This window comes from Cololabis saira, chromosome 8 (assembly GCF_033807715.1).
Source record: "Cololabis saira isolate AMF1-May2022 chromosome 8, fColSai1.1, whole genome shotgun sequence".
In the NCBI taxonomy this organism is placed as follows: domain Eukaryota; kingdom Metazoa; phylum Chordata; class Actinopteri; order Beloniformes; family Belonidae; genus Cololabis; species Cololabis saira.
The window spans coordinates 25,827,257-25,842,619 of record NC_084594.1 but is presented as its reverse complement, the minus strand read 5'-3'; the positions used below and the strand labels follow the sequence as shown (position 1 = coordinate 25,842,619).

Below are 15,363 nucleotides of genomic sequence, written 5' to 3'. Positions count from 1 at the left end.
GCTGAGAAGGGTGTAGGCAGAAACAATTTTCTCTCAAAAGGGAAGCTAAATTCAGCGCTTGCATAATGGAGGTAGAGGTGGGCTGGACTATGCACTGATGGGAGCGACATATACAGCTATCCTTTTCAGGATAGCTGTGCAAGCAGCAAAATAAGCAGAGCGCTTATTTTTTCTAGGCCAATCTCTGTATTTTAAACTCTTAAAGGTAGTCAGTAGTTGGTAGGTCACACCACTTTATCTAACTTCTCTTCATGTTTAGATTCTACATAAGCAATAAGTGTATACTTAAACTTCTATATGACTTTTTCAACTGTTATTGAACTAAAATGTCTGAACAGAATGCACGGCAGGCTTTGCAATGTGCATTTATTCCTCATTTATGTAATGTTCTGTGTTCTGCAGCTTGTGGTGCGGCAGGCGGCGGAGTGGAGGATGAAGGTGAAGCAGATGCCGGCTGGATTGAGGGCGCTGCCATCCTGTTGTCCGTAGTATGTGTGGTGCTGGTGACAGCCTTCAACGACTGGTCGAAGGAGAAGCAGTTCCGAGGGCTGCAGAGCCGCATCGAGCAGGAGCAGAAGTTCCAGGTGGTCCGTGGCAGCCAGGTCATTCAGCTTCCTGTGGCGGACATCTTGGTAGGGGACATCGCACAGATCAAATATGGTAGGTGTGATAACGTTGTTGAGAGTTTACAGCTTTTATTTTTCTGAACTGTTGTTAAAGGCCAACATATATAATACTTTTGAGGCATATATTAATGAGCTATGACTGTTGCAACTGACTAACCATTTTTTCCTTTGAAGTCATTTTGATGGTTAAAAAAAAACAAACAAAAAAATACACTTTCACCTCATTTCCCAAAATGGATTAGAATTTTAAGTCCACCGTAAGCCTTCTAATATTTTTAAGCTACAGTTGAGCTGTTAATTATCTGCAGACAGACACGATCACAGAGAAATAAATGCTCTTCCTCTCTGTTTTTCCATCTTGCACTTCAAATACACTACAATGGTCACACTAAGCACTTTGCAGTCAATGTATTTGGAGACAGGAAATAATGTATTTGTAATATTGCAGGCGATCTACTTCCTTCTGATGGAGTCTTGATTCAGGGAAATGACCTGAAGATTGATGAGTCATCACTGACCGGAGAGTCTGACCACGTCAAGAAGGCTGCAGACAAAGACCCCATGCTTTTGTCTGGTATGTTCATGGTATGAGTCATGTGTAATACAGGACGGGAAGTGACAGGCAGAATTCACAATCTGCTTCTTTCGTGACAAAGGTACAAACAGTTGAGTTGTAAACATTTTTCAGACAGCCGGTTAATGTAAAAGTGAACCCTAAATAGGTGAGCGTTCAATCCTCAGTTGTTCATTTAGAAGTGAAAGTAACTCAATCTATAAAAAGTGAAATCAGTTTCAAAGTCATGCTATTTTCTCGGACAAAAGTCACAAGTTTGTTAATTATAATTACTAAACTGTGAATAGCAATAGCAACAGTAAGTGCTGTCAACAACCTTTACGTTTTCATGACCGTTCTAAATATGATTTCCTTCAGTCATGGTTTTAGGTTCCTATGAAAAATTACCGTATTACGAATTTCTCTCCTAATAGAAATGTAAGTTAATCTGATTTCATGTCTCTGATTTCTTTTGGTGGTTAATTAGCTGTGTGCCTCATTGCTGGCGACCTTCATTAGCCTCATTTTCACCTACATTCACTTCCTCTCACGAAGGTTAATGATTTTCTCTGTATATATTGTCTGTATCTGCTACAAATGCACCCAAGTCAAATGTGGTCTGTTGGCAAAATATCTAGAAAGTGGCACATTAACTGTTTCTTTTAAATAGAAGGGTGGATGATTAATGTTAATGTCTCACTTTAATTATGTTTTAGATAGTTTTAAAAACTTTTGAAACATTCCGCTTTTAAGTCAGTGCAGTTAACTCGTGATTTAAAATATGTAATATACTGTAGAATATAACAAAATCAACCAATCAGTTTGTAGGTTACACTGTTCAGGGTCAGATTTTGTCAACATGAAAATCTTTTGCACTGTGCAAAATCATAAACTGTTTGCTGCAATTAGTCATTCTTGGTTTCTGTTGTAACACGTTCCTGCAGCTGGTTATTTCTAAAACAGTTTCAATAACACAAATGTCACTGTATCATTGTAACGAGCTGTTATAAATCCTTTGATATACACTTTCAATGAAAGTAAAACGTTACCAGAGGAAATGTATTTTTTTTGAGTATTTTGACTTGACTGCCTTTAACCCTGTCACGCACGATGAATCTATGAGATCTCTGTACTGTACCACCCCATCAAATAAATAGATAAATATACAAATAAAAGTAATAATAAAGGAAAACAAATTACCCAATATATTTGTAATCATACAACAATTATTAGTAACTGCGAAAGATAGAAGAGGGTTTTTTGAATTTTAAAATATAAACATAAAAAAAAAAGATTTTTAGCGTATTATTTCATATGTCAGGCTTTAAAGGATTAAAAATTGTCCCAAATGTTTCTCATCACTAAAGTTGAAGCTGTTCGGTTTAGTTATGTGGGTGATGCTGACTGAATTTGAGGACGAGTTAACAGGAAAGTTCCAGAGTACGATGAAAAAAAAAAGTACATCCATCAGCGATGCTGTATTTTCATCAGGGACCCATGTGATGGAGGGGTCAGGACGCATGGTGGTGACTGCTGTTGGTGTTAACTCCCAGACTGGCATCATCTTCACCCTGCTGGGGGCCGGCGTGGAGGAAGAGGAGAAGAAAGAGAAGAAAGGTATGATCCTTATATCCTTAAATAGCTTTTTTTTCATTCTGCATAAGGTATTTTTCTTTTTCGTTTGTCTTCTTATTTCCTTGTTGGTTTATATTTGCTGTATTTTGTCAGTGTTCCCCAGCAACGTACCCTTGAAAACTTTTCTCATTTCATTACATTATGTGCTTGAGAGTATGTGTAGCTTATTGTTTAATATCCATGTTTTTCATTGTCCTGATTATCCGAGGAGTTTTTGACAATACACTTAAAAATAAACAAATGTCCAGCAATTAAGTCTGGGTTAATCTCTACAAGACTTTTGTAGGCATCTATGATACAATACCTGACACTAAGATGAGTGTGTACAAATACTGTGTGAGATGATTGTTGATGGTTCAGTTGTGAGCTGCAGTATCCACGTTCTGTGGGTTAAGGTGCATCATTGTCCTTACTCTCTTATTGTTGCAAATTCACCTCGAAGGAGAGGCAGTGGAAGACGGACACCAGAACACAGGTAGAGTATCATCTTTCTCTGAACCCTGGGAGTTGAACTTGATCCTTTTTGACCATTTATCTCTAGTGATTCCAAGTAAATCACTTACTATTCTGCAGCCGAGCACCCGCACACCGTTTTAATCCTAACTTAAAAAGAGAAGCTGCCTCCTCGCAACATTGCATCTTTTTAAGTGGTGACAGATTACATATTTCACAGTGCATAACCCCCTCCCAGTATAGCAGGCTCTGTACTCATCAAGCTGACTAGATCACATTCAGCATCAGTCATGTAGGCTCTCATGACGTTGCTCTGTTGCAGAATAACGTCCTGAGAGCTGAAGCCTCGCAGGTGCACATGTAAGAGCAGCAGAGGTTAGACACCTCTGTGTGCATCATGTCACATCCACACCTTTTATTAGTCTGTAGCCAACTTATCTTTACTTAGTTGCTTGTTTTGAGTATTTTCTTGATCTTATTTACTAAGGAGAATTGTATAATCTGTGATCATTGATTTCAAGTTGTAGCTTTCATTAAAATGTATTTTCATAGTTTTGCAGCTAGAAATAAAAAGATAATAAAGAGTGTGAACACGCATTTGCATTGTGTCATTCATTGCAAACCTCATCTTTAGCTGGTCTAATTATAACAAATTAACGTATCCAAATATTTTTGATTTTTTGGATTCCCTTTTTAAATATAAAACAAATCTTTCATACATTCACTTTAGATTTTGAGTAACAGGTAGTACAATTGGAGAATATCAAAAAATGTATCACTATGACAATTGATTAGCATCTTTAATTGACTGGACATCATTTGTGTAGTTTTTTTCTTCTTTTTCTTGGAATTATTGTAACCATTTTATGTTTTGCTTAATTTGCAATTTATAGATCTTAATTTTGCACTGTTAATGCAACAAACATACAAAAAAGATTTTGATGCTGACATATTTTACATGAATAACATGGTTTTAATGAACTTCACCAATTCAAAACCTATAGGAAAAATCTGAAGATATTATTACCTACACATAATATGGGAGACGTTAAAAACAATTTTATTACTATTTGTCATTACACACAGGTTATGCAGCGTATATAATACACTCAACACACTAAACTGAAATAATAACACATTTGGTTTTGTATTCTAACCTTACTGTTATGATGTTTTTCACATATTTTTTCACACATTATATTCAGATTTCACGTTTCATGTATGTTCACTGTTACTTTTGTTTTTTTTTACCTCCAGTAGATCACACTGGTTAGTTATAAAGTAATAACTGTTTAACTTCTAAATACATATTATATAGCCAAACACCTACCACACTTTCTGTACATACAGTCTGCATAATATGCTGAATTTCTTCAATGTGCTATAACCATGTTATTTCTGTTCACTGTCTTGTATGTGCACGTAACTGGGCGTGTTTGTGGGGGCGTGCGTGTGTCTTTTTGTTCATTCCCGTTCGTCCCTCATTGCTACTGGCTAGACTGCTCTCATCCCTCTATCCACCCCATTGCAACTATAGCCACGGATGGGGCTGCAAGCATTAATGCCCCTGGCAGTGCCAGCCTAATTAATGGTAGGTTGACAAAAACGCCTGATCTCTGACCTCTTTCTGTCGTGACTTTTGAATCCTCCTACCTCTTCACTTCATTTTCCGACTATCCATGGGTGCACACCTTCTGCTCACTTTTGCCCTCTACTCTTTTATATCCATGCTGTCAGTGCATGCCAGTATTAGCTGTGAAAATTAGTCTTGTGTCTCTTGTTCTTGTCTTGTAATGCCGTTATTGTCTACGTGTGATACTGTCACAGAAACGTCTCTTGTAATTTTCAAACTAAATAAAATAAAATTCCAAAATTATTCCTAGTCATACAAATTGTGGAACTGTTTCACTTTGACTTTTAGAACTTGTAATTGAATTGATTAATATAGCCTATTTATTGTATTATCTCACACCTCTGAGCAGATATTGCACAATAGAAGAAAAGTCCTAAAGTAGGGCCGTCTCCTTCTGCTGGGAGTCCTCTGAGATCAATTAGTTCAAATCCTCTGTTTCTCTTTTAGCTGGACAAGATGCAGAAAGGTTAAGTTCCTTGTTATGCTGGGATTTTTCTTGTCTTTGTGTGCTTGGAGAGCTTCCCCAAAGTGTTTGTACTCAAGACAGGAGGGGTGTAATTTATGGTGTAATGATGACCTTGTCCTGTCCCAGGCTTGAACACAGCAATTTGTCTTTTTCAGCTTTATTGGGACTCCGGGGAACAGGCTAATATGGAAGTGGTAATAAAATGACCCTGCTCCAGTTTGCTAGTTTTCAGCTCTACGTGGATTATTTAATGGGTAACATTTCTAATCAAGGCCTTGAAAGACAGATTTTGTCAAATTTCTGCTCTGCCTTCCACCACCATAAAAGTTTCCATTAATATAACAGAATTAATGAACCCATCTTTTGTTAATGTTATATCATTTCATACGATGCTATGTTTGGGTTGAAAGTAAAACAGTCCTTGCTGCAGTTTTTGTTTCGTATTTCTTTTCAGATTTAAAAGATAGATATTCTCTAGTGTTTCCACTTCTTACAAGGTTCTTAGTAGCTCCATTAGACCATGCATGAGTTGATTCAGCTTAACTGTGCAGCATAAGCTCCTTTTGAGAAGGCTCCAACAGTATGATATCTTAATTTCCCCCAAACTTAGTTGTCAATATTCTCCAATTGTTCTTATGTAATTTCACCATGTGGGAGGCTTTTCCTTCAGGCGGTCTTTCTATGTATCGTCCACATCTCCACTCTGCTTCCCTCTGCGTGTGTGCTCTTGCATGTGTTTTCTGAACTCCCCTCTTATGCATGCAGTCTCTGGTTTGTGTGTGTTGTATCTGTAATTTTACCTCGTTGTCGGAGTTTTCAGTGTAATGCTTTCTCTATTGTTTGTCTTATTCCCATTTGATAATCTTTAAATTTGACTCCTATTGTTGATAACATTTGTGAAAATACTACTTATATCCAAATGGAACAAAAGTGTGAAGTTATCAATGTTATGTATACCAACTTGTCACATTTAGTGTGTATATATATATATTAAGTCAAAATAATTTTGATTATCTAATAAATACATTTAAAGGTTTAAGTTCTTCCATTGTAATAGCAAGTAAATAAGCACACTGGATCAACACAATTGTGCTTTTTTTAGCTCTTTGTCAGTGGCTGTAGCTAAGTGATGTATAGCGTCACTCGCACACCACAAGCCTCTCTATGTGATGCTTTATTAAAAGTCATTTTCCTGTCTCCCTATTTGTAATTTTCGGTTCTCACTGTTTGTACCGTCTCTGTGGGGATGACTTGTTGACTTGTCTGCCTTCGTTATTTTTGTTGTTATTGTCCTGTATGTCTTCATCATAGGTAAAATGCAAGATGGCAATATGGAGAGCAACCAGATTAAAGGTAACCAATCATACATTTGCCTCTCAGTTCCCCAGACACACTCCTCCCACTGCGTTCCTTCCTCCCCTTCTTTTGCTCCCCCCTTTATCCTTTCTTGTGTGTGGTATAAGCTCTGGGTCAAAAGCCGCAGAAGAATCGTATGTTACTGTTTTTTTAATAATTTATTACCAGCCTTTGTGGTTTTTAATTACACAATATTTTTGTGAAAAGACTGTGTCGTGCCAATCCAAGATATATCCCAAGTTAAAGTCAGTTTAAGACATTGTGCAAGTGTGTGAGGGAATTAGTCCATTCATTTGACCCAGGTTTTACCAATTCACTCATTATATTAGAAATTTTCCCCTTTTCACTTTTCCATCGTCTGCCAATGATGTGTTGTGTGTGGTCTGTTGTTCCGTTGTTCTTCTTGTTTTGTTCCTGGCTCATCATGTTCTTTTTGAGCGAACACCACCTTGTCCTTCAGCTAACCTGTTTCCACCACACTTGAATTGCAAGGAACTTTCTTAGAATAAATAACACTTTTCATGATTTTTGTTTTCTTCTCACGAGCAAATCCAATTTAGTTTAACATTAAATGGATACTGTGACATTTTTGGTGTCAGGTAAGACAGCAACTAATGTTAATTTTCATTTATGCTATATTATGAAAGATACAAATCCCAGGTTACGTTTTATCTGACAGTCAAAAACTCAACAGGAAAAGAAAGCAACCATAGAAGCTGTTATAAGGACTATAATATTATGAGTTTTTGCTTTTTCTTTTTCTTTCTCTTTCTGTTTTGTTTGTTCTTTTTTTTCTTTTAAATACAGATGCATAATTACAGATACACAGCCTTTAAATCAACTAACTTTTGCATTATGCTGTACAAGCTTCACACCTCTGTTTCATTGTTTTATATACACATAAAGTATATATAAAAACAAATAAACCATATTTCTCCTTGAGAAAATAGAACTTCCTCCCGTTAGTGTCACCACGAAGCATCGATGAGTAACAGCTGGACACAGATGACACAATTTGGCTCGTCGCATGGCAGGAAAAAAAAAAAAGAAAAGAGAAAAGAAAAAATGAAATCCACAACATTAGAGTAGGACAAATGCTTCACATTAAAATATTTTTCGAGACCATCAAATGGATGCCTCATTGTGATTGGAAAACTAGGCTGAACTCATTTTTCACAATGAGCTACATTAGCGAGGAACCTGTGTGCGTGTGTGTGTGTGTGTGTGTGTGTGTGTGTGTGTGTGTGTGTGTGTGTGTGTGTGTACGTGTGCGTGTGCGTGTGCGTGTGTGTGTGTGTGCGTGTGCGTGCGTGTGTGTGTGTGTGTGTGAGAAGAGCGATATAGAGATGGAGACGGAAGAGTTAATTGAGGACTGGCTTTATTGCCTGAACAGTGTTTTTACAGGAGACCTTGTATTTGCCACATTGTAAAACCCTTCATGTAGGATACAGAATATCAGTAAAGCTGTAACTGAGAAGAGAGATCATATAGAGCGGCTGTTAGATGCATTTCTTTTGGGTTTTTTAAAGAAAATTGTTTTAAATAATCACTGTGACCTTGACTTATTTAATTTCTGTGAATAACAGTTAAGTTTAATAAAGCAGTTGATCGTATACAATTTAAGATGAGATTTTTTGTGTTTTTCTACTCTATTTACGTTTATCATATTGTTTGGGGAAAAAAATGATATATTCACCTTAGATCTGTATCCTATAAAACTGTTGTTTTTTTAAGTCTTACTGTTATAAAGAGAAGTATACATCCCAATTAAGGGTTAATAATCTGAATCATTTATGTCATTTCAAGTTTCAAGTTTTCCATAATAAAACCAAACTGGGAACATCATACTTGTTACTACTCCAGAATAATTGCAACTCAGTTTCAAGACACAATATATTTTCTGCTTTATTTTATTCTTTTCTTTTAATCCTAATTGCTTTAATTGATTTTTAATCGTTCTTTTTTCCACTGTATCCCTCTTCATCTTTTTTTTTCCAGGTTGATTTGTAGCATATTTAATATTCCATGTATGCATTTCAAAAATATTGTACAATGTTTCATTTGATATATTTTGGATTTGGGATTTACACATAATTTCCCATCTCTTCCTGGGATATCATATTTATCCTTGGATGGTACGTCAATACTGAAAGAACCAGAATGATTATCACAACTGTCTGTCCCCATTCTTTCTAATTTAATTGATTTTTATCTCGGCTACTAACACCGATTTTGTTTTGTTCCCCCCTCTTGTATTGTGGTTGTACAGTGAAGAAGCAGGATGGAGCAGCTGCCATGGAAATGCAGCCTCTGAAGAGTGCTGAAGGCGGCGAGTCCGACGAGAAAGAGAAAAAGAAAGTGTCAGCTCCGAAGAAAGAGAAGTCTGTGCTGCAAGGGAAGCTGACCAAGCTGGCCGTCCAGATTGGCAAAGCAGGTACCTCGAATTGCATGAAGACAAATCCATCACTCAGTAGGGCAGAAAATCAGTGACAACAAGGTACCAACCTGTCATCCCGTCCATCAAAGAAATATGTCACAATGATGTACTGAAAAGGCTGACTTTGTAGTCGCTTGAAGCAATCAAAGGAGTTAAAAGGAAAACTATGCTCTCTGAAATATAGAAGTATTGACACGCCCCCCCAAATGATCTGTCCTTGACAATTTGGTGAATCACCTACAAAAACCTTGTTGCAACCTCTTTACTTCAACAATTTTACAGCCATTTACTGTACCATAATCATTTTTTTTTTACAGTCATGGAAAGCAGAGCATTGCAAGACTGTCAATGACTCTATGTGTTTAAATACAAGCATTTTTGGTCAGATATGTCTGCTGGGCAATAGCCCTCAGCATGGGAGCCCCAGAGGCAGCATCGAATTACTGCCAATCAAGTTGTTCATAAAATTCGAAGCCTTTTCAGAAAATCAGCTTTTAAGAACTACACTGTCATATCAGTGTTTTCCTGATTGATAGAAAATTATTGGGGTGTCAGAACGGTCACATGCTATTTTATTGAGCTTGTTGGTCTTAATAGGTGTGAAACGGCCTGTAAAACCCTGACCCCACTGTTGAGACACATATGTGTAAACATGAGAACCATCCAGCTTATCTGAAGTTGAAGTGGAAATGGAAAACAAAACAGACAGCTTTGCTATAAAGAGTAGTGGCTTTTGCCTGATTGTATTTATTTTCCAGTTAACCTTTACAATATGATCTTATTTACATAATGGTGGATGCTGTAAATAGACGCATTCATGTGTCATCTGTTGCAGCTGCTCTCGTGCTGTACTGACACTGTTGGAAGGCGTTATAAATTCATGTTCAAGGGTATCAGTGTTTACAGATCCTTCTCGTTTACAGGCACAAGATGATAGTTGGCTCATGTGCCGTTTTAGGCTTCCAAGGTCTGTTCAAAGAAGCAGTCAACATACCATGCTCCATCTGTTCATTTGTCTCCCTCCAGCTCATCTCCACTCAAGACTGTATGGCCTAATATACAGGTTATTTGTTCATCAGGGACATATAAAGATGTATCCCTTATGCTTTCAGATGATGCAGTGTCCCCTTTTGTACCCTCATGTGTAAACTGACTAGAACCTTTTTTGTATTACTGCAGGCAACTACATTACTGGTCTCGGCTTTATATATATATATATATACATGTATATATATATCCAGACCAGGTATTTTGGCCCTGATCTGATTCTGTGTCATTTGATTTTGAGTATCTGCCGATCCATGCTTTTGTAATACATACAAAAAAGAACAAATGCAAAATAAACAGATCCAGGTTTTCCCCTATTTTTTTAATTCACCTTATTTGATCATTTTGCACTTGAACAATCAAGTAATAATAGTGCAATTGTTAACTAGTAAAAATGCAAATTTAAACATAAGTTTGAATGAAATAAAAATAGGAACCCAACTTAAAATACCCAGCAGGCATGTAAACAAATAAGCAAATAAAAGTGAAACAGTGTCATAAAGTAAGGCCAGTAATGTGCTCTTACTTCTTACTGTTGTTTTCTAACCAAAAGAATAAAATGTTTTTGAAGTGACCTACGATCTTCCTCGCGGTAGCCAGGATGTCCTTCACGCTGCGTTGAGAAAGCAAGCCCCCGTGTAGCAAAGTCTGCAAGAATGCGCAACACACCCCGTGGCGTTTTTCTGAATGCTCAGCTGAGGAAGACGACACCGATGCCTGCTTTGTTCGGTTTTCAATCACCGTTGTAACTTGTACAGTATTTATTTTCCTCAACTGTAACACTGCAGATCACCAAAAACAAACAACTTTATTGAACTCAGTTTACGTCCGATTTCGATCAAGTCTGAAACATTGATCACGGGATCAGAGCAGGACATCCCTAGTTATTTTCAAACTGTCTTTGTATCATTGCTCATTTTACACAGTGTTAGAGTAAAAACAATAGAAGCCATGAAAATGTGGATATGAATTAACAAAATAAAATAAATTAAAAGTTAATACCTCACTTTCCTGTTAATTTGTGGAAATCATTGAGAGGAGTGCACATTTAGTTCATATTTGATCAATGCTATAGTTCTCAGAGTCATAAAAGCTGTAACATCCAGGTTTTATTGACTGTAAACTGGAGTGCTAATTTAATATTCATAACATTAACACAGTCCCCTCTTATCAATTGCCTCTTAAAATGAATTATGTTTGTGCTGCGAGAAAATAACTTGCAAAATATATCGATAGCACAAGATTCATGAGGTTTTGCAAGTTTTTCTTGTATTTATCCTTTTTTAAGTGGTGCTTATCTTTGAAAAATTCTCTGGGGTTACTAAAACAAATGATCAATTTGAGTGAGTGAGAGACAGAGAGAGTGTCACCCTTTTCTCAGCTGACATCTTCTGCATCTCTTCCAGGGCTGCTCATGTCTGCCGTTACAGTCATCATCCTGGTCCTGTTTTTTGCCATCGACAACTTTGTGATGAAGAAAAACCCTTGGATGCCAGAGTGCACTCCCATTTACATCCAGTACTTTGTCAAGTTTTTCATCATTGGTGTGACTGTGTTGGTGGTGGCAGTGCCAGAGGGGCTGCCATTGGCTGTCACCATCTCCCTGGCGTACTCTGTCAAGGTACGGAAGACCAGTCACATTGACACACACACGTGCGCGCAGACAAACACACACGCACACACACACACACACACACACACACACACACACACACATAATCAAGAACTATTATCCTTGTTAAGTAATTTCACTAACTACTTTTACCTAGATCTAAAACCTGTCAACTTGACTGCTGTAAAATATGTTAATTAATGTATATCAGTTGAGTACCACTAAAAATGCTAGTAGACAACGTAAAAGATAACTATATGAACAAATTTGAAATGTATAATATACTACCTTTAAAACGTTAATTAGCCAGCAACCTCAGAAAATGACATTTCTAATTTTCAAGCCATCAAATGATCAAACATTTTTCTTAAAATGTTTTTTGCTTTTGATACTTTATGAGTGAAGATGTGTTTCTGCACGCAGTTCATTTCTCACAGAATGCTAGTTATTCAAATTAGAGCTTCAAACACTAAAAACAGTGTAATAATGGTATATTATTTTACGGTGTGAATTAAACCTTTTAATAAGCCATACATGTAAAAACATGTATGCTACTGTAACGACTGCTATCGGTGGATTCAATGCAGTCAAGTGGCTGATGGGCTGTTTTCCAAAGTTTTTGAAATGCATGCACATTTCCCACCAACAGAAAATGATGAAAGACAACAACCTCGTGCGACACCTGGATGCATGTGAAACAATGGGCAACGCAACAGCGATCTGCTCTGACAAGACGGGCACGCTGACCACCAACCGCATGACGGTTGTGCAGTGCTACATTGGAGATGTGCACTACAAAGAAATCCCAGATCCTGGAGCAATCCCACCCAAATCACTGGACCTACTGGTTAATGCCATCGCTATCAACAGCGCCTATACTACAAAGATTCTGGTAAGTTGTGTACCTGTGGCAACCTCTGGTCTTTTGTAACAGATTCATTTATTTAAACCTTTTTGCAGGTGGAACTTGAACAGCAGAGCATTCTATTACTATTCCATTGTATCAAAGTACAATTAGATATGACGTAAACGTAAACGTTGAATGTGTATCATCTTACTTCGTGTCAGCAGTAAAACCTTGAAGAGCGAGTCCCTGAAACGTTGAGACGAGACAGGTCAGCAGTGCTTTCTTCTTGGCAAAGCCTGCAGTCACCGTCCTTGGCTGCTGCTTTAGATTCATCCGGCATTCACTCAACTCGTCACCTTGAAAACGGTTGCGTAATTTTGTCCTATCTGATATTCAGACCGTAACAAAATGTAATTGAATCTAATCTGTCTAAGTGCTCGAGATGGTCTCTTGTTTACAGTGAATGTAGAGGACAGAGATTTCTCTGAGCAGAACCGGTCTCCATGCAGTGAGAAGTAGCTAGATAAATATGGACAGACCAGATGTGCAGACCAGAGTGTAAAATGTTCTAATCAAAGGGATCTGAAGCCTGTTTACATGACTGTTTGTTCGGGACACAGGTCTATGATATATATCTTTAAAATAAAAGAAGCTGACAAATGTGCAAAAGCAAAGATTGTCAAGATAAGGATGTCTTCATCTTTCAGAACAACATGACATCCTTGTCCCGACAAAGCAATAATACTCACCTGCCCTACTGCACATGGCCGTGCACACAGTAGTTGTGCCTGTGTATGGGACATCAGCATTTTAAACTCCTGTTGTGTCTTTTCATTGATGGCTGACCAACTGACAAATGGTTTCATGGAACTTGCACCGGGAATGAGCTGAGCAGGAGGGACATCTGCGATCAGAGCATCCCACAGTTTTCACTTCCTGCCCTTTAAGGCATATTCACTGTTTCGGGGAAAACTGAATGGAGTTCATTGGATTTCTCAAGATGGATGCCTAATATTTGAGTGTCCATGCTTTCAGCTTTGGTTCCTTCGAACAGATGGTGGATGAACTAGAAATATCCAGTTGATCATGGTTTACTATTAGAATAAATGTGCAGGAACTTCTAGAACTTCTAGCATTTTCCAGCAATATTCTTCTGAGTGCATTTGCACTTCTGAGAGTATATATATATATATATATATATATATATATATATATATATATATATATATATATATATATATATATATATATATATATATATATATATATACATATTTATATATTTATATATATATTATATATATACATATTTATATATGTGTATAAAATGTGTTCATAAGTTTCAAAGAAGCTTCAAACCAGGCGACATGCTAGAGTCAGGTGTTTAAATCAGATCAGAACTGTTGCTACTTGTGGTCTAAACTGAAAAAACTATTTTTCTACAGTGATAAAGACTCATGTCTTTTTGGAAATGCAAATTTAGGTATTTAATGAACTTAATAAATACATACAAACACATCAACAATAATTATGATTTCCACAAAAAAAACAAAACTGCATGCTCTTGAACAATATTACTAATTTTCACACATTGGTGCATAAGACCACAAATTCAGACCGATACTTGACAGACGGTTTTTGGTAAAACTGTGAGTTTACCTCAGTTTTCCTCTCTTAAAGCATATTTCTGGCACAATAAGTCTACTTTTAGAGGATACTGTATTATCTTTGTAGAAACCTGGACGACCTCTTTGTGGTATTCCATCAGACTGCTGCACCTCCACAGCTGCTTAAAACACTCGCAAAGCCCAGGTCGGACTTTGTTGATTAAATTTAGCATTTTTACACTTTTTTCTTGGTGATTACAATATGAATCTCTTCACTCATATGTGTATCTCATTTAACAAAGCAGAATTTAAACTTAATGTCAACTTTAAATGCAATTATAAGCCTGCACTATTTGCAGTATAACCATAAAGACCACTGCTCTGTACATTGTATTGGCTATCAACCTTCACCAGGGGCATAGCTCTATTTGAAAATTAAACACGCTCACGCTCAACTGAAATGTCAGTATATCAGCTTATTTCAGCACCAGCTAATCATCAGCTGTTGAATTTCAGGCAGACTGCTCTATTTAAGGCGTCTATATTTACTGCCTCCTCAACAAGCCCCTCTGCAACCTACTGTACCTCCACACCAGCGCCCTCTTTTTCAGACTGACTAAATCAGTTTCATGTCTGTCATTGCTGCGGCTTTGTTCAGTATGTTGGGGCTTCTTTGCTGCGCCTCTCTTTGATTCAGGCATCCCTCTTCTGCACGTCTTCACTTTATCCATGCTTGGGTGCTTACTGTAAATACACAGTGGATGTAAACAAATAGAAAGTTTATTATTCATTTATTTTTCCAAATTTCCTATAAAGGGATTGTGAGGATAACACCCTAGACACGTTGTCAGTCCATCATAGGGCCACACAGAACCATGCACATCCCGTACTAAGGGCAATTTGGAATCTCTAATCAACAAAACATGCATATTTAATATTAATATTAAAAATAATGATATAATAATGATGATGGTATTTATTATAGCTTCTAATTTCCAATGACAAGTACAGGATGACTGATTAATTAAGTGAACCCAGAAATGATGATAAAGGAGAGATTTCTGTACAGTATTTAGTCCATTCCTCATTTC

The 15,363-nt window shown here is 37.1% G+C and overlaps 1 protein-coding gene across 12 annotated transcripts in view; it reads left to right on the top strand.

Moving 5' to 3' along the window:
* atp2b2 (ATPase plasma membrane Ca2+ transporting 2) overlaps positions 1–15,363 on the top strand; it is a 124,687-nt gene that overhangs the window by 75,237 nt on the left and 34,087 nt on the right. For 10 of the 12 annotated variants that reach the window (XM_061727421.1, XM_061727417.1, XM_061727416.1 and 7 more), the window contains exons 4-12: positions 403–660; positions 1,075–1,200; positions 2,671–2,796; positions 3,257–3,289; positions 4,766–4,858; positions 6,678–6,719; positions 8,992–9,156; positions 11,613–11,827; positions 12,468–12,710. In XM_061727421.1, the coding sequence (XP_061583405.1) occupies positions 403–660; positions 1,075–1,200; positions 2,671–2,796; positions 3,257–3,289; positions 4,766–4,858; positions 6,678–6,719; positions 8,992–9,156; positions 11,613–11,827; positions 12,468–12,710 (1,301 nt within the window). The remainder of the gene's footprint in view (positions 1–402; positions 661–1,074; positions 1,201–2,670; positions 2,797–3,256; positions 3,290–4,765; positions 4,859–6,677; positions 6,720–8,991; positions 9,157–11,612; positions 11,828–12,467; positions 12,711–15,363) is intronic. The other 2 variants (XM_061727423.1, XM_061727424.1) reach the window with 2 other exon arrangements.